At 41.8% G+C, this 20,182-nt stretch overlaps 1 protein-coding gene across 4 annotated transcripts in view; it reads left to right on the forward strand.

The window, feature by feature from the left end:
• Positions 1–20,182, forward strand: part of LOC147011638 (inositol polyphosphate 5-phosphatase OCRL-like) — an 83,754-nt gene that overhangs the window by 28,920 nt on the left and 34,652 nt on the right. For 2 of the 4 annotated variants that reach the window (XM_085855982.1, XM_085855981.1), the window contains 4 exons: positions 13,668–13,764; positions 15,276–15,452; positions 17,638–17,739; positions 18,744–18,858. In XM_085855982.1, coding sequence (XP_085712108.1) covers positions 13,691–13,764; positions 15,276–15,452; positions 17,638–17,739; positions 18,744–18,858 — 468 coding nt within the window. In that variant the 5' untranslated portion in view covers positions 13,668–13,690. Of the gene's footprint in view, positions 1–13,667; positions 13,765–15,275; positions 15,453–17,637; positions 17,740–18,743; positions 18,859–20,182 lie in introns of those variants that run through there. The other 2 variants (XM_085855983.1, XM_085855984.1) reach the window with 2 other exon arrangements.

Raw genomic sequence — 20,182 nt, forward strand, 5'->3', positions numbered from 1 at the left:
GCATTCCAGCTTTCATTATTACTTACGAAATCTAAAGATTTCGTAAGTATATTGATCACTTCCGTTTCTGTTTGTTTGTTTGTAGGCACGATAACTCGAACGGAAGAAGCAACCAATGTCAAATAACACCACGTGATTCAGGAGGGTGATGGATAGTGCTGATTAGATTTTGGTCAAAATCGGTCAAAGGTCAAGGTCACAGTGAGGTCAAACATCCAAAAAATGATAACTCGAACGGAAGAAGCTACCAATGTCAAATTACACCACGTGATTCAGGAGGGTGGTGGCTAGTGCTGATTAGATTTTGGTCAAAATCGGTCAAAGATCAAGGTCACAGTGAGGTCAAACATCCAAAAAATGATAACTCGAACGGAAGAAGCTACCAATGTCAAATTACACCACGTGATTCAGGAGGGTGGTGGCTAGTGCTGATTAGATTTTGGTCAAAATCGGTCAAAGGTCAAGGTCACAGTGAGGTCAAACATCCAAAACATTCGATTTTTGATGGTTTGGTGCAGAATCATCGTAGAAACTTCTGGTTTGCGTCGCTACCTTCTCGAGAGACAGCTTTTATTAGACAAGGTCAGAGGTCAAGTTGACAATTTCGTAAGTACCAGTCTATGACTGCTTGTTTGTTTGTTTGTTTGTAGGCACGATAACTCGAGAACGGAAGAAGCTACCAATGTCAAATGACACCACGTGATTCAGGAGGGTGATGGCTAGTGCTGATTAGATTTTGGTCAAAATCGGTCAAAGGTCAAGGTCACAGTGAGGTCAAACATAATTCCGTAAATTCATGTGGAGAAATGGAGTATTTTTGCTTCGCTCGACGTTACGAGTTCATTTTAACTTCGATTTTAATTTTGTCTTCGGTTTTTGCGATCGCTTAGGACGCTTAAAACTCGGTTGTAGAAATTCTGGTAAAAATCGGATGTTTTGGAGACGTTTTAAGATTGTATAAAAAATATTTCACTCGACGCGTCACGGGTCGTCCCATGATGCAGTGCGCTCGAGCAGACGCGTCGTTGAATTACGTTAAGGTATAATTGCGTGGAGAAATGGAGATTTTTGCTTCGGTCGACGTTACGATTTTTGATGGTTTGATACAGACTCATCGTAGAAACTTCTGGTTTGCGTCGCTCCCTTCTCGAGAGACAGCTTTTATTAGACAAGGTCAGAGGTCAAGTTGACGATTTCGTAAGTACCAGTCTATGACTGTTTGTTACTTATGAAATCTAAAGATTTCGTAAGGAAATTGATGACTTCCGTTTCTGTTTTTGTTTGTTTGTATGTTTGTTTGTCGGCACGATAACTCGAGAACGGAAGAAGCTACCAATGTCAAATTACACCACGTGATTCAGGAGGGTGATGGCGAGTACTGATTAGATTTTGGTTAAAATCGGTCAAAGGTCACGGTGAGGTCAAATATTCGATTTTGATGGTTTGGTACAGATAACTCGAGAACGGAAGAAGCTCCCAATGTCAAATTACACCACGTGATTCGGGAGGCTGATGGCTTGGTGCTGCTTAGATTTTGGTCAAAATCGGTCAAAGGTCCAGGTCACAGTGAGGTCAAATATCCAAAAAATGATAACTCGAGAACGGAAGAAGCTACCAATGTCAAATTGCACCACGTGATTCAGGAGGGTGGTGGCTAGTGCTGATTAGATTTTGGTCAAAATCGGTTAAAGGTCAAGGTCACAGTGAGGTCAAACATTCGATTTTTGATGGTTTGGTACAGAATCATCGTAGGAACTTCTGGTTTGTGTCGCTACCTTCTCAAGAGACAGCTTTTATTAGACAAGGTCAGAGGTCAAGTTGACGATTTCGTAAGTACCAGTCTATGACTGCTTGTTTGTTTGTTTGTTTGTTTGTAGGCACGATAATTCGAGAACGGAAGAAGCTACCAATGTCAAATTACACCACGTGATTCAGGAGGGTGATGGCTAGTGCTGATTAGATTTTGGTCAAAATCAGTCAAAGGTCAAGGTCACAGTGAGCTCAAACATCCAAAAAATGATAACTCGAGAACGGAAGAAGCTTCCAATGTCAAATTCCACCACGTGATTCAGGAGGGTGGTGGCTAGCGCTGATTAGATTTTGGTCAAAATCGGTCAAAGCTCAAGGTCACAGTGAGGTCAAACATCCAAAACATTCGATTTTTGATGGTTTGGTACAGAATCATCGTAGAAACTTCTTGTTTGCGTCGCTACCTTCTCGAGAGACAGCTTTTATTAGACAAGGTCAGAGGTCAAGTTGACAATTTCGTAAGTACCAGTCTATGACTGCTTGTTTGTTTGTAGGCACGACAACTCGAACGGAAGAAGCTACCAATGTCAAATTACACCACGTGATTCAGGAGGGTGATGGCTAGTGATGATTAGATTTTGGTCAAAATCGGTCAAAGGTCAAGGCCACAGTGAGGTCAAACATAATTCCATAAATTCACGTGGAGAAATGGAGTATTTTTGCTTCGCTCGACATTACGAGTTCGTTTTAACTTCAATTTTAATTTTGTCTTCGGTTTTTGCGATCGCTTTGGACGCTTCAAACTTGGTTGTCGAAATTCTGGTAAAAATCGGATGTTTTGGAGACGTTTTAAGATTGTATAAAAAATATTTCACTTGACGCGTCACTGGTCGTCCCATGATGCAGTACGCTCGAGCAGACGCGTCGTTGAGTTACGTTAAGGTGTAATTGCATGGAGAAATGGAGATTTTTGCTTCGGTTGACGTTACGATTTTTGATGGTTTGATACAGAATCATTGTAGAAACTTCTGGTTTGCGTCGCTACCTTCTCTCGAGACAGCTTTTATTAGACAATGTCAGAGGTCAAGTTGAGGATTTCGTAAGTACCAGTCTATGACTGCTTGTTTGTTTATTTGTCGGCACAATAACTCGAGAACGGAAGAAGCTACCAATGTCAAATTACACCACGTGATTCAGGAGGGTGATGGCTAGCGCTGATTAGATTTTGGTCAAAATCGGTCACAGTGAGTTCAAATATTCGATTTTTGATGGTTTGGTACAGATAACTCGAGAACAGAAGAAGCTACCAATGTCAAATTACACCACGTGATTCAGGAGGGTGATGGCTAGCGCTGATTATATTTTCGTCAAAATCGGTCACAGTGAGGTCAAACATCCAAAAAAGGATAACTCTAGAACAGAAGAAGCTACCAATGTCAAATTACACCACGTGATTCAGGAGGGTGATGGCTAGCGCTGATTAGATTTTGGTCAAAATCGGTGAAAGGTCAGAGTGAGGTCAAACATAATTCCGTAAATTCATGTGGAGAAATGTAGTATTTTTGCTTCGCTCGACATTATGAGTTCGTTTTAACTTCAATTTTAATTTTGTCTTCTGTTTTTGCGATCGCTTAGGACGCTTAAAACTCGGTTGTCAAAATTCTCGTAAAAATCGGATGTTTTGGAGACTTTTTAAGATTGTATAAAAAATATTTCACACGGGTCGTCACGTGATGCAGTGCGCTCCAGCAGACGCGTCGTTGAGTCGCGTAAAGCTTTTCTGTGTGCACGCTGACGGTGTTTTCGATAAAGATGGTGTTTAAAAGTCATTTTTTATCCCAATAAAGGTTATCGTCACATGCCTGACTCGCTGAGCCGTCGGATTATGTATAAATTGTTGGTGGATGGCCGAATATTACGGTTTTGTGACTTTGATAAAATAATATGAAATAATTGCGTGGATAAATGGAGATTTTTGCTTCGGTCGACGTTACGATTTTTGATGGTTTGGTACAGAATCATCGTAGAAACTTCTGGTTTGCGTCGCTACCTTCTCTCGAGACAGCTTTTATTAGACAAGGTCAGAGGTCAAGTTGACGATTTCGTAAGTACCAGTCTATGACTGCTTGTTTGTTTGTGTGTGTGTTTGTGGGCACGATAACTCGAACGGAAGAAGCTGCAATGTCAAATTACACCACGTGATTCAGGAGGGTGATGGCTTGCGCTGATTAGATTTTGGTCAAAATCGATCAAAGGTCAAGGTCACGGTGAGGTCAAACATCCAAAAAAAGTTATAACTCAAGAACGGAAGAAGCTACCAATGTCAAATTTCACCACGTGATTTAGGAGGGTGATGGCTAGCGCTGATTCGATTTTTGGTCAAAGGTCAAGGTCACAGTGAGGTCAAACATTCAATTTTTGATGGTTTGGTACAGAATCATCGTAGAAACTTCTGGTTTGCGTCGTTACCTTCTCTCGAGACAGCTTTTATTTGACAAAGTCAGAGGTCAAGTTGACGATTTCGTAAGTACCAGTCTATGACTGCTTGTTGTTCTGTTTTGCTGCCTTGCTTCAGTCTTTCCTTTGAGACAGGCAGCATCATCCTTGCTTTGTACTTTGAAGCATCGCTCTCTGCCTCTTTTTGGGGTAGGTGTAGCTGTTTTCCTTTACAGGACACTCCTTGGCTGCCTCGTGTGTTCGCACAGACTCACAGAGCTTTCTCTGGCGGGGTTCTTGGACCCTTTGTTCAGAGTTGTTTTTTAATGTACTCCAACGCACCCGTCCTATCATGTGTCGCATGCAAGGTTTCCGTTGCGCCCTCATCCTTCTCAGTCTCCACAAAGGTGACACCCCCATTCCTGACCTCCCAGCCTCCACAAAGGTGACTCCTCTTCTTCCTCCTGCGATTGCTGCCACACTGACCGTTCTTTGTCCTGACTGAGATGATACCCTTGCCGCTTCGCTTGCGGCCACATATCCTACTGCTGCAAGCTGTGTGTGTCTCTCTCACCGACTGCTCAGTGCAGCGACATCTATTCGAGTATTTCACATCTCCATTGCATGAGCGTGCCGTGCTGTTCCCATGTCGGCGGTTTGGTGTGAGCCCTCTCATTGTCACACCGCTTCGTGCTTTGCAGCCTCTAAATTCCATTCTGGTCTCCTTCGTTGCTTCCACTACCTTTTGAGGTCTTGACATCTTTCCTCTTTGGAATGGAGGCACTTGAATCATCACGGGTGGGTTCAGGCAGTAGAATCATCGAGAAAGATGGAGGAGGGAGAAATGAGGCATCCTTGTCGCACCGCCATCTCGTTTGTCTTTGTGTGTCCACCCAGATTACATTAATTGAAGACTGATCATTCTCAGATATACTGTAATCTACGTACCTTGGTGAGGCTCTGCATTGATTGTTCAGTTTTATAAGCCTGTCTGCCCATGCAGCAAGAGACTGGGATTTGTAATCACCTGTCTGTTGCATAACTTTTTTAATTTTTTAATCATTTGAGCTTTTGTCATCACTTTTGAACAAACTATATCATGAGAATATGGAGAAGACGAATAGATGGGTCAAAATGTAAAAAAGGCAAAGTCACAGGAAGTACAAATTGCCCTTGTCAGCCCATCCATGTGAGATGGCTAGGTTTTGTAATCGCTTAAGTGTTTCTTTATCTCTTAACCATTTGAGATTCAGTGTGTCTGTCCAAGTCATAACTTCTTCGCCATTTGAGATTTTTCATCAAATCAGCAAACCTTGATAATGTGAAAGCTAATCCGATTATTAATTTACAATTGGTCACTGGCTTTAACACCAACACAATTTTTTTTTATTTTGGACACAAGGCATTAAAAAGCTCCATGTGTTGAACAAACAGTTTCAAATGGAGCACCTCGCCACCATGAGAGTATTTAAGTTGCATCAGATGTGGCAATAAATATGAATTGTTTCTCCCAGCTTGCCGGCTCGATGACTGAAGACACCATTTGCATTTTTGCCTCCTTCATCCCTTCCCCATTTAAAATCCCTTGTGGGCATGGGCAATTTGCTCGTTCATAAAATGTACCTCTGTTTTTTTTTCACCTGTTTTTATCAAGTTTAGTTGGAGTACAAAGCAAACGTGGACGGCCTTTGCATTTTGCGATGCTTTCTAGCTTTGTATCCTGCAGCCAAGTGGTCAACATATGAACAGGTTTAAGTGGGTTTTTAATTTTTTTTTAACCTCTCCTGGAGAAATCTTGCAGCTGCAGTTGATTAGAAATATTTATTTTCTCCAAGACAGTTAGTTAAATAGTTGTGTTGTAGTGTTGTTACCTGTGGAACCGAAGGTTGACAGAGGTTATGTTTTCACCCCTGTCTGTACCCTGTCTTTTTGTTTGACTGTGAGCAGGATATCTCAAAAAGTTGCAGATGGGTTCGGACAAAACTTGGTGGTCAGGTTGGTTGTATGACAAAGACAAATTGATTCGATTTTAGGGAAGATCCATATCCAGATCTGGATAAGAAAATTAAAACAAAAATTCTCAAGTTATTCTTCACCATTGAGCGATTAGGCTAAAACCAATATATAGCACGATATTTCAAAAAGTTGTGGACGTATTATGAGAACGTGGTGGTTGTGTTGGGTGATGAGAACAAGCCGATTTGATTTTGTTTGTGGCCGGATCTGCATCGTGATATCAGTGGGATACAAAACGTAAACTGTTCAGCCAAGTGCCGTTGTAGTTTTTTTATGCAGTGCTTGTTAATTTATTTGTAGTTGTGCCTGTATGTTGTATTACAGTGTTGAAAGCAATATTAATTGAAAGCTGAAACTACTCATCCACCGACGCCATGTAGCATATACGGAGAGAATTTGTCATGCCGTGTTGAAATGTTCTGAGAGGTTGAAACGGTCTGTGGGACCTTTATTTCCCAACATTCTTGTTCCACAGGCAAAAGCTTTTTGTATAAAATCCTATGATCATGAAGGAGTAAGGAGATGGAGGGCAAAAAAGTAATGTATTGGGAGTGGGCAATAAAAAGCATTGTGTTTTCTTTTTTTAATCCCTACGCTTTTTGGAAAAAAAAAACAAAAAAAACGTGGATATTGTAATCTGCTCCATCTGTGTGTCCATCACGCTATCTCCTCTTAAACAGTTGTGCACAAATTCACCAAACTTGGTAGTTCTGATCACCACATGGCAAGAATGTGAGGGAGAGCAGTATAATTTTGGCCCTTCCCCCTGGGGTGTGGCCAAAAGGTCAAACACCAAAAAATGCAATTACGAGCATGTTTTCAAACATTTTTAAATGAAACTGTATATGCAATCAACATTGGGGGAAGCATGAAATATGTTATGTTTTTTTTTATTTTGATTTGAGCCCCAATTCATGCCCCAGGGTGTGAACTTGGGGTCAAAGTGGAAAAATACAAACTCAAAATTTGATATTGGGTAATTTCTAGTGGAACTTTTTGTCATCTTTCAACTTTGCTTTTAGTGGGGATTTGCGATTGCACGGCATTGACTTTGCTCGAGTTTCGTTTTCCTTCTGATACTTGATCAGTTAAGTGTAGGCATTATTTTGATATTCTTGGAAATGCCTTTGTGTGTGTGTGTGTGTGTGTGTGTGTGTGTGTGTGTGTGTGTGTGTGTGTGTGTGTGTGTGTGTGTGTGTGTGTGTGTGTGTGTGTGTGTGTGTGTGTGTGTGTGTGTGTGTGTGTGCAAAGTCCAGGCTCATGGAAGAGTAAGTACAATACACAGTAGGCTTGGACGAAAGAATCAATTACCCAGTTAGAATCTATTCCATCCATCGGAAACGGGAATCAAGCCATAAATTATACCGATCTGATTTCCTGCCTGTAACAGTTCCAAGTCTCTCGAGCTGATTCCGACTATGCCTAACCTCACATCGTCCATCGAGAATCAGTTTCTTGGTTCATTAAATGACATCGAAAGCTTCTTCTGTCATTCTTTATTAAACGGCCAAAGACAAGTCCGTTTTTCTATGTTTAGTTTGATCAAGTTGTGACGAACATCAACAGACATGTACTCGCGCACTGTCTGGATGTGTATTGCACTTCTCCTTCCGGGATCCGACGCAGCATTAGCTTATTAACCTCGCCGGAGGAGAGCTTACTGCATTTGGGTCCGTTTGTTTGTCCGCACAGAACTTTAGTGTTTTTCTCCGCAACAGCTTGTCGGATTGAGACGAAATTTTCACCATAGTTGCGACTACTCATGTACTGTTTTATTGCTAATTATGACATCGTAGGTCATGTAGTGTAGTAGCCATGCTGATAAAACAGACAAAGTTTGGACCTCTGTATCTCTGAAACTGCAAGAAGGAAAAAATTGAAACTTGGCAGACTGGCACATGACAAGTACTCATCATGGGGAATGTGATTTTCTTTTTTTAAATGACGTCATAGGTGCCTTCGTTATGATGTCACAATTGCAGATATAGAATGCTACGTCTGATCAGTATGAACATTTTTGAAGGTCATCTCAGGATAAAAAAAAAATTGATGACTTCATTGGTCACATGATTTGGCAGCCACATTGTTAAAAAAAACTAACAAAAAAAACCTTCAAAAATTTTCTTCTCTCAAGTGGCTGAACAGATTGAGGCAAAACTTTGCACGTATGACCGCCTGTCCATGAAGAGAAAAAGGTTCATACTGTTACGGCTGTGGAAATTCGCGGAACACCATATTGGTCCTTAGTTCAGTTATGCCGATAAGTCTGTGTTCAGTTAGATTTCTCCACCATTGTTTAATGGGAATTATTTGTGTCACCCAGGCTGTGATCTTTGAGTTAGCCATTATTCTTTTACTATCGTTATTTTGGACCAACCGCCATTACTACCACCGCAAAGCGCCACCAACCACAACAACCATGATCACCACAACCACCTTCTCGTCAACCGCCAACATCCCCACAGACAACGAACAGCCGCCTTCACAACAACCACCTTAACCACCACCGCCCAACCACACCACCCACACTACCACCACAAACGCCAGCCACACCACCCTCCCGACCACCACAAACGCCAGCCACACCACCATCAAAACGCCAACCACACCACCACCGCATTTCCACCTCAGCACGGTTGCCAGAGGCCTGGCCTTCTTCGAGGGAAAGCAGGTGATCCCCGTTTCCCCCTCCACACCAACGAATGGCATCTTCACTAACAAACGTGGTGGATTTCACGCTGCAAGGGACAAGGGTGAAAACCCAAGCAATGAAGCAGGCAACGGTGCGCACGTCCCTAATTTGGCGGGAAAACGCTTCCTTCTGGAAGTTTCCCACATGTTCTGGAAGGAAGGTTGGGAGTTGAGAAGGGGCGGGGCATGGGTATAAAGAGGAGGAACGAGAGCGCGTAGAAAAGAAGAGTGGGAGAGTCGTCTCCTAACGCGAGCGCTGAGGAGAATCTCTCTCTTTCTCTCTTTCTCTCTTTCTCTCTTTCTCTCTTTCTCTCTTTCTCTCTTTCTCTCTTTCTCTCTTTCTCTCTTTCTCTCTTTCTCTCTTTCTCTCTTTCTCTCTTTCTCTCTTTCTCTCTTTCTCTCTTTCTCTCGGTTGCTGAGGATCGTGAGCGAGGAGGCGCTCCGTACCTTGGGCTCTCTGGGTCGCTCGTGATGAGGACTGAGCCCCAGGAAATCACCACACGGTCACGTTTTCCTTCCTTCTTTTTCTTTTCGGGGTTTTCGTATGAGAGATGTGGCGCCGTGTCCTTAAGTAAACCTGTTTAAGTAATTGTACATAATGAATAGACAACGGTTGTAGTTATTCTTGTCGTGCTTTTGTTGATTTCATTGCTTTTCTTTGCCTTGCATAAATGCATGCGTGTTTCACCTTTTCCATTGCATTACTGTGTACGTGTGTAAATAATAAATGTGCGTGTTTAAATGTTAACCCGTTCGTTGTTTCCTCTTTCCCCAATTGAACCGCCGTATTGCTCTCGGAATTTAGCGGGCTTTTAAATAGCCAATAATAGAATCTGGTCCAACGAGGCCTGGCGATAATACACCGCTCAGTTATCCCAGAACAGAACGAACCGCTTAAGCGGTTCGTGTCCAAGCAGGCCTTCGTTGAGGTACTGTCTCTCGGTAGTCTGCCCACGCGAATACTTAGGTATATCGATAATTCGGCGATTGACCCTGTCGCGTGCGGGTAGAGTGTTGACTAGGCCGTGGTGTGCGCTTGGAGCACACCCGTGACTGGTTTTCGGCGTTGTTCCGGAAAGTCTCGACTGAATTGTCCGTCCGGTGGGCGAGACGTCCGCCATTGGCGAAAGCGGTTCTCCGCACGCTGGGCGGGCGGCAAATTCGTAACAACACATATGATGTCATAGGTCACATGGTTTAGCAGCCATAATGGATTTACCCTAAAACCTATAAAAAATATTTTCCATAACGGCTGGACAGATCGAGGGGAAACTTCACACAAATGTTCCCAGTCTTGGGAGTACAAGTTTAAAGAATACTTGAAAGGTCACATGGTTTGGCAGCCATATTGGATTGAAGAAAACTATTAAAGAATGTTTTCTCTGGAACCGTCTAATCCAGTGTTTCTCAAGGTGGGGCCTGGCAATATTTTGGTGGGGCATGAGGATTCAGAATGAATGAATTAATATATGATCACTTTGGAGAGAAAGGGAGAGAGAGAAAGCTGAGAGAAATCGACTGGCAATCACGAAACGTGGTGATTTAAGGCCGAAACTGACAAAATTGGTTCCTCAAATCAAACAAATCTGCAGCCAGCGTCAAGGGCAAGGTTCCCATTGAAGTGAGTAGCAATTGAATAAAATTTGCAATAAAGTTTTAATAAAGCCTTTTGCATACATATGTAGTATATACTGTTGTGTCTCCAAGTATGGTGAGATGCGAATCCGTGCACTTCTGAACTTCCTAGGTGAAAATGGACTGCATTTTCGAACTCAGTGGCATCTATTTACTCTAAGAAATGTTTAGACGGACAACAAATTAATTATAGATTAGAAAATATCGAAATGAGTAGGATTAGTTGCTCAACTCCAGTAATGATAAATCTTCTTTTAGGTCATATTTTCGAAATGATAGTGAATTCAATGTCGGTGCAGTCATTTCTTAGAGTAAGTCGACCCCATAGAGTTCGAAAATGCACTCCATTTCCATTTCGGACATCCAGAAGTACCCGTAATCGTACCTGACCATACCCTAATTTAACCAACTCATGAAACTAAAAGTCGTCATATGGAGCGACCTCTAAATCACCTCCGATCAACTTTAATTTTTTTTTGCGCATTATTGAATCATAGTGGAATAATTTAAGGCTTGTGGAGACATCTGAATTTTTACCTTCGCATTCTGCGAAAGGTTATGTTTTGGTCGCTGTGTATTTATTTATTTGTGAATATGTGTGTTTGTTTGTTATTCGCATAACTCATAAAGTATTAAACCGAATTGCATGAAATTTGGTGGGATGATTCGTGAGTATCCAAGGACGATTTGATTAGATTTTGGGAGCGATCGGGTCAAAGGTCAAGGTCATGAAAAGGTCAAAAACACTCTTTTGAGCATAACTTCCTTCATAATACAGCTATCGACATGCAACCACCACCATATTGTTCCATGACGAGATGCCTTTCGGATATGTAGTGTCGGATTTGACGTAACGTCATCGGAAGTGCATCTAAATGACGTCACAAGATGACGTAAATTTTCAATTTTCGATCTCATCAGTTTAGATCATACCGTTTTGTAGGACTTACCTTAAGGACGTCACACACCAAATTTGACTTCGATCGGACTGACCGTTATGACGCCATTGACGTTTGAACATGACGTTTTTCAATTGTGGCTAAAATGTCCTGATATTTTACATTCAAATATCTATATAATTTATAAAGCAAAGTCTCCCAAATCCAGGCATTAGGATCGGTACCAAAATATCTGTTTATTGATGTTCAGGTTTTGTCAATGAACTCTGCAGTCAAGGTCTCACTCAAGGTCAAAATATACTTGTAGGCATAGCTTCAGATCTAATAGAGCTATTGACATGAAACCAACGTTAAAACGTTCAGTGAACTACGAGTTTTCAGAATGGTAGTCCCCGATTGGACGTGACGTCCCCGGAAGTGCGTCAAAATGACGTCATTTTTCAACTTTTTAATTTTTCAGTGTTTATCATTCCATTTTGTTGGACTGCCTTCAAGGAGGTTACACACCAAATTTGACTTCAATCGGACTGACTGTTATGACGTCATGGACGTTTTAAAATGACGTTTTTCAAATGTGCCCGGAAAAAAAGTTGCGCGGCGAAGGTATGCGCTCTACCGAGTGCCCGTTTTAGTTTATATTTTTTTTGCTGTTTTTAGACCACCCTAATATATAATATATATATATATATATATATATATATATATATATATATATATATATATATATATATATATATATACATATATATATATATGTCGTTGAAAAAAAATTACAATTATTAATTTTTTTTTTTCAGAGACAGGTGATAGCACTAGTTTTTTCTTTGTCTGGCAAAACTAGGAATGGACATGGACAACCTCCTTGGAAAGAAAAATCTGCTTCAAAAAGCTGGTCATCATCGAGCATGATCTGGAGCTTCTTTGGATTCGAAAATAATCCGGAAAAACTGAGCAAGATTTTAAATCCGAAGCTTTGGAGACCAACTTTGAAATGTCGTTTGCCCTTTGCTTGTGAATGTCAGGAATTGAACGAATGTGAAATTGTTTCTCGCTTCGAAGTGTGCGTACTTATCTCGAAGCTGTTCAGCCTGGGATTGAACCCTGACCCAGCTATAAACTGTGATCCCGGTGACTCGGCGAGTTATTGCCGGCACCATGAACAAATTGGAAATTTCTGTCACCGTCAGTCGAATATCAGGTCTGATCAGCTGATTCCAGAAAGACTTGGGCCAGAACCCTTTTCCTTACCCGACACCACAGTAATATACAAATAATTGTGGTCGTTGGAGATAAAAAGAAGAAAAAGATTATGAAAATGAACTTGTATTTGTTTGTTCAATTTTCTTTACTTATTACATATTACTGGTAAGTGATATGGTTTAAAAAAAAAAATTCTGGCTGTTATCTTTCACTTCAGCTTGATTGTGTCAGCAAAGTTTGAATGAGCCTTTACAGAAAAGCTGGTGGTTTTGCTCTGTTCTGTTAGCAGCTTTGTGCTTCCCCTATCCCAACACTGTTCCCATAATCTGCCAATCGATGGTGAGATGTTTGGCTTTTTACTGTCGTGAAATGAGCGGGATGTTTGTTTTCAGCCTACTTTTGCATGCCTTCGTCGCAATGATCACTAAAATGGCACTCAGAGCGCTTACCTCTGCCAGGATGCACATTTTACGTTTTGTATCTCACTGATAGGCTGGATCTGGATCTGGATCTGGATGTGGATCTGGACCCAATTGAATCTGCTTGCTTTTGTTACCTACCCAACTCGTCCACCTTCTTTTGTTATAACTCATCCTCAACTTTTTTACATGTCGTTTTTGGCCCCATCTCTTGATGGTGAAGAATAACTTAAAAGATTCTAGAAGAAGAATCACCGGATTTGGATCATCACTAAAATATAACTAATTCGTCCTTATCATACACCAAACCTGCCCACCAAATTTCATCTGAAACTGTCCACAACTTTTTTGAGATATCCTACACACAAACAAACAGGTATGTTTGAAAACATAACCTCTGTCTGTCCACCTTCAGTGGCGCAGTTAATTAAAAGAAATGCACACTTTTTTTTTTTAATTCAACAGCCTGTTGGCAGTGCTGCTCGCCAAGAACGTTGTTTAACTTTGCTCCTGATAAGCTGTCTGTATAGAGAGCAACTTTAGTCACCCTGTGCTGAGGAAGTTGGGATTAGGTTGTTGATCCTTTTTGCATACATCTTATCTTCAAATGTTTTGACTGCAGACGAAGAGCTTGAACACACCAACATGTCTGGAGGGCTTTCAACCCCATGGGACATCTTGAAAGTCGGATACAATTGGACACCAGAGGCACCGACGAGGTAGGTACGGTGGACGGGGCATCATGTGAGCTTGGAGATGTTGCTAGCTTGCTCATCTCTCTATTTGATGTGATTGTAATATGTCGATTGAAATTGCACGCATGGTGGAATTCATTATTTTCTTTAAAAAACAGTCATATTATATTTTATTCACCCCACATCCATCTCTTCATGTACTCCTTTGCTGTTCCTTATCTTCCCTCATTTTGCTCTTCCCTACTTCTTAACTTCTGTTGTTTTTCCTCCACGCAAACAACTTGCTTGCTCATGTTAAGCTCTCATTGAACACTGTCATATGGTATTGCATTCGAGGAGCATTTTCACGCACTGTCCATCTCTTAATAAGCAAGAACGCACTCAGTAGAGTGGCTTACCTCAGAGTCGAGCACCTGGCTTACCTCTGCCAGGCTGAAAATTTTATGTTTTGTATTCTACTGATAGGCTGGATCTGGACTTTAACCAAAATTCAATCGGCTTGTTCTTGTCACCTACTCAACTCATCCACCAAGTTTTGTCATAACCCGCCCACAACCTTTTGAGATATCCTGCCCATAGACAGACAAACAGGGCTGAAAACATAATCTCCATCCACCTTCAGTGGTGGAGGTAATGACCTCATTGCAACAAATGCAATGTCAATTCTACGATAATAAAAGCACTTATTTTCGAGAACTCAGGTGAGGGGAGGTGGAGAGGGGAATGTTATTTAAGGATGACAAAGCAGAGGTACGACTGACTACCGTGATGAAGAGAAGAGAAGAGAAGTGAAGTGACGTTTTGGACTTGACCCTTTTAAAGCAAGAGCTCATGCCTGAAATGTCACTTCACCTCTCTTTTCACAGCAGGTAGCACACACACCTCAGTTAACAGTTGTTTGAGAAACTTCGTTAGCTCATTCCTCGTATAGTGGAAGACAGGGGTTTTGCAGTTGTCTGTCCACGCCACAACTTTTTTTTTGTTTTTTATTTTTTAACCTTTTGAGCTTTTGTCATTAAATTTTAAACAAACTTTTATTATGAGAATATGAAGAAAATAATTAAAAATTAGTTAAAAAAAAAATGAAAGGGCGAAGTCATGGTGACTATAAATAGCCCTTATTAGCCCCGCAGTGCATGAAGCACGAGATGCTCCGGTTTTTATTTATTTATTATTTATTGTTATTAGTGTGTGTGTGTGTGTGTGTGTGTGTGTGTGTGTGTGTGTGTGTGTGTGTGTGTGTGTGTGTGTGTGTGTGTTTCCAGACCATAACATTCTTACTATTTCAGCTCTTGTCATCAAATCTTCAACAAAACTATTATGAAAATATGGAGAACACAAATGAACAAAATGTGCAAATTTTTTTTTTTTTAACTCGTCAAGTTTAGTTTGAATACAGTGGCTGTGGATGGGCTTTGCATTTTGTTGAGGTGCTTTCTAGTTGTCCTTGTTTTTATTTTGTTGCAGACCGTTTGCAGTCCTTATAATGGACTATATTTTAGTTTTGCTTCCGCGTTCTCTATTGTTTCTAACAGTACCTCTCCTCCTGCACACGGGCCTAGGTCATCGTTGGCATCAGAACGACGTGCCGATGGTTTTACACATTCAGGGTTCGACCGCTCATATAGCGAGGTCATACAGCGGAGAGAGAATCTTGTGCGCTGCATGCTGTTTGGTCGTGAGCAAGAATACACCAGTCAGCAAGAATATCGGTAGGGAGGGATGGGGATGGGGATGGGAATGGGTGGGCGGGAATCATATTCGTCTACCAAATTGTTGTTTAGCTTTCTTGTGGTGAACTTGTCCATGTTCTCTTTGTGTTTTTGGGGTTTTTTGGTATAAAATGCTGAGGGTCATGGAGGAATTACAATATGGAATGGATCAGGATATAACAAGAAAACAAATAGGAGAAAGAGAGATGAGTGAGGGGGACACACCAACAAGTGTTGAGGGACAAAATAGAGGCAGACTTGAAGACATAAGGAATGTGGAGAAGAATGGACATGTGAACAACATGGACACAGCTGTGAACTCTCGGGAAGAAAAAACTGCAAACTTGGAAAGGGGAGGGTAAATGGGGAGGGGGGAGGTGGGAAATTGTCATGTCAGAGGCTCACATACATCATATGCCTCTTCGCCAGAGACCTAACGTCTCCGTGAACAGCCAAACGATCTTTTACCTATGACCCAGCATGCTGGGGTGGTGAGCTGTGGCAGCGTTTTCTTCCCCAGTGTGTACCCTATTTGGAAGTGTGCAAGAAGCAACAAGGTGAGAGTCGCTTCTTACAATTCAAATGGGGTTTATTATAGAATAATATGGGAAGAAGGGTGGACAAGACCTTATGGCTAGATGGAACAAACTAGGTGGTTGACAGACAAAATTGGGGTTGTGGGACATGCAAACTTGTATACAAGGAAAGCAATAAAATCTAACACTCCAATGGTGCCAAAACGATATTAGACTCGTATACGAAGTACAAAGCGGCAGGCGAAGGCTTGTCTAGGCACGAGCTATTTTTGTGGTCCCATGGCAACTGGCATGGGCAACTCTCCGCACAAAGGTGAGGCAAGGTGGCGCAGATCCGAGCACAAAAGCGATGATCCCCACAGGCCAGGGCTGTTACTTCTATTCTCACTCACAGCTCTGATTGCACTCCACTGTGTCCAGCATGAGTCTGTCCCTCCTGGATTTTGGGACCACCTCCACAACTGGTGTGTCCCATAATTAGCCACCTGCTGGTGTGTGCGGAACCTTGATCTAGTTGTCGCGCACAGCAGGGTATGTACATAAGGAGTCTTTCACCACTCTTCCGTGCTTGGTTTCACAGGCAGGACAAAATAGGAATGAATGAGTGGAGGTGAACAGTGACTGTATTTTTGGAGTTTCACCAGAAGGGGGTTGCTGGCAGACCTTATGTGCCCTGCAGAAAAATGGCGGGAGGGGGGAGGGTGGGTTGGAAACCACGGCATAGGCAAGGGGTACAAGACCAGGCAGGAGAAAACAGAGACCCCCAACCTGTCTGTGATGTGAAAGTGATAGGCCTCGAGACTCTGCTTCATCGTGAGTGATTCCAAAGATTTTTAAAGCCTTGGATTTCATGGTGTCAAGGTCAGAGGCAGTGGCACCAGTGTAGAGGGGAGAGCAGTACTCCATCAACATGTGGATGAAGGCCTTGCAGGTGGGTAAGAGTTCAGGTGTGCCAATAAATGGCTTTGCGCCACAGAAGATGCCCAGTCGGCGACTGGCTTTGGAGACCAACTTAGAAGTATGGTTTACCCAAGAAATAAGAGACCCAAAAGCTTGAGTGACTGAACTTCAAGTGGATTGTTAAGGAAGTGAATGGGAAAGTTCACTGGACAGTCCTTTCAGATTGTGAGTGTGAGAGATTTGTCGAGATTGAAAGACATAGTCCAAGTGTTTGACCAGCTTATGATTTTTTTTTTTATCAAGGTTTGAAGAGAGGTTAGAGGCTGCTTACTGCCTATCTGAAGGATGAGTAAGTCACCAAATAGATAAAGGGGATTTTCTTGATTCTTCAAACTTTTTTCCATCTTTTATAGGCTTTGTTTTTGCATCTTTCAATGTTCATTGTTTCATTGTATTGGCCAGGGCATTGTAGTTTATGTGCTCGGTACTTTTCTTTGATCCACTCAGTCTGAGATGATGTGCAAATTTTAGGCTGTTGATGATTGAGACTCGAGGTATGATGGTAACTCCGGCTGCCATGACTCTGCTACCTGTTTGCAATGCAATACATCACTCGTGTCTATGACCATAAAATTGCCGGCCTGGTGAATACGTTTTATTTATATATATATATATATATATATATATATATATATATATATATATATATATATATATATATATGGAATGCTGACATGTTTATCCCCCAGTGTCTTTGTGGGTACATACAATGTGAATGGGCAGTCACCTTCTGAGGGCCTAGTACCATGGCTGGCATGTGATGCAGAACCACCAGACATCTACTGTGTGGGGTGAGTGTCCTGCCTCTCTTCTTTGGACAGTTGAGACAAAAATGTTTAGTCTGTAAGCGTGTCAGCCTGAAGTTGCATATTTCTGAAGTCCTAATTGGAGGATCACTTCATAACTGGTCGGATGTCCTTTTGCATCAACCCCTTTGATCATGTGAATCCCTGTACTGTAATGTGTTGACCATACAAGTTGGCTCGTTTTTCTAGCGCAGCCTCTCGCATTCCCATAACTAAATGGATGCTAGAATCGACAGATTGCTGATTTTGCTTACTTTTTTTTGTCGACGTAGCATGAGACTGGAAATTCACAACAAATAATTAATTTATAATTACTCAATTTGAGAGAACTTTCTGCCAACCCAGTCGGCACCGTCAAACCTGACCGAGCTCTTAGTCAAAATGTTAATTTGGTCAAAATGCTCAAACCACCCAGTTTATCCCTTTTGCTCTTAACAATGCATGTTTGTGATTGGTTGATTTAAAAAAGATATTGTTAAAACCTCTTGGCACAGAGAGAGTTTGTTTTTGTTGTTGTTGTTGCAGTTGTGTATCGGTCTCTTTGGTGTTCCCATCTGATGCTTGGATGCCAGGTTCAAATCCCTTGCACTGTATTGACTTGTCCACTGTCTCTGAACATCCTTGTAATTGGTGTCGGAGTATATGGATGTCTCCTAATGTCTGTGACCTGCATGTGACATAAACAGTAAGATTCATCATTTTGCTTGCATGCTATTAAAAATATAAACTTTTGAAAAACTTTAATCTATGGCACCAAAATTGCATTGTTGATTGGAGAACAGCAGGATAGGGGAGAACAGCAGGATAGGGGTGTTTTTGTTTTTTTTGAAATATTGGGTTTCTTTATGGTGCCTGTTTTGTGGTTCCATACAGTAGTGCAAAGGTGGAATGTCTCTTGATACCATTGTGGTCCATGACGTCATTCATCGGACTTTCTGATAGCTGTGTTGGAGTAAGTGAAACAAACCCTCCACACGTCTGTGGCTCAGGTTTCAGGAATTGGATCTGAGTAAGGAAGCCTTTGTGTTCACTGACTCACCGAAGGAGGATGAGTGGCTTAAGGCTGTCTTCAAGTCTCTCCATCCTGGTGCCCAGTACGTGAAGGTGTGTTTCTGGGCATCAATGAACATTCATAGAAGGAACTATCCTCTGTTCTATACATTTAACAAAATTGAAAAGTTGCATATAGTGATGTATAAAATGTTTTCATTTATTTGGTGGGGTTCAAATAATCATAACGAGTTTGTGGAAGCATTCCAAAAGTGTGAACTCTGGGAATAGAATGGAGGTGGTTGTACCTCTCCAGGGTGTACGAGAATCCCAAATGTAATTGGCAAAGTGTGCATTACTTTTGATCGTGTCCACTAAAAGTCCGAAAACCAAATGCTCTTACCCTGCGCACGTGAAACAAAAAGTCGGATTAAGCAGTTGGCTCGTTTCTGTCTAAAACGTCAGTTTATTATCAAGGAATAACATTATTTCAATTGAATGTTTACTTATATATGTATATATATATATATATATATATATATATATATATATATATATATATATATATATATATATATATATATATATATATATATATACATGATTTTTTTTTTGAATACCAAGTCGAGGCTCGTGTAAGAGCTAATACACAGAAACATATAACAAAGCAGTAGACAAGAGGGGTGGAAGAGGGAAACACAAAGTAGTGGGGAACAAAGACAATAGGAGATCTGTGGAAGAGATGGATGGGGCAGGGTGCATGGGGAAAACATGATGGTACTACAGGGACTTTCAGGAAGGAAAATGGGGAATGTGAAGGAGGTGGGTTTGGGGTGGATTAACGGGAGTAGTCATGATAAGATTTTGGATGGGGGAAGATAAGAGATGGTGGTGAACAGCTGTTTTGACTTGGAGGGAGGAGTGGGATTGAAGAGAATGTGATAGTTTGTTCCAGAGGTGGGAAGAAAGAGAATGAAGGAGTGATTGTGAGCAGTGATTCTTGATTTTGGCAGTTTCACCAGAAGGAGGTTTTTGGCAAACCTTGAGCCCCTGAGGAAATATAGGGGGGGGGGGGTCAGATCACAGACAGAGCAGTGGGGCATGGCCGGAGAGGAGATGGTAGAAGATAGAAAGACCACCGACCTGCTTCTGGTGATGGAATGAGAGACCCAAAGACTCATCTTCATCACAGGAGATACCAATGATCCCAAAAGCCTTGTTTTCCACAGCATGAATTGGAGCTCGGTGTGAGGTGGGTGCACCACCCCAGTGGGGGGGGGATTGGTACGATATCAGACTGTGGATGAAAGCTTTGTATGTGGTCAGGAGCTCAGATGTGCCAAAGAAGGACTTTGCACGCCAGAGGATGCCCAGTCGGTGACTGGCTTTGGAGGCCAACTTGGAGATGTGGCTTTCCCACGAAAGGTCATAGCAGCTA

Source organism: Eptatretus burgeri, chromosome 15 (assembly GCF_056783735.1).
Source record: "Eptatretus burgeri isolate ZD-2024b chromosome 15, Ebu_testis_v1, whole genome shotgun sequence".
NCBI classification, from domain to species: Eukaryota; Metazoa; Chordata; class Myxini; order Myxiniformes; family Myxinidae; genus Eptatretus; species Eptatretus burgeri.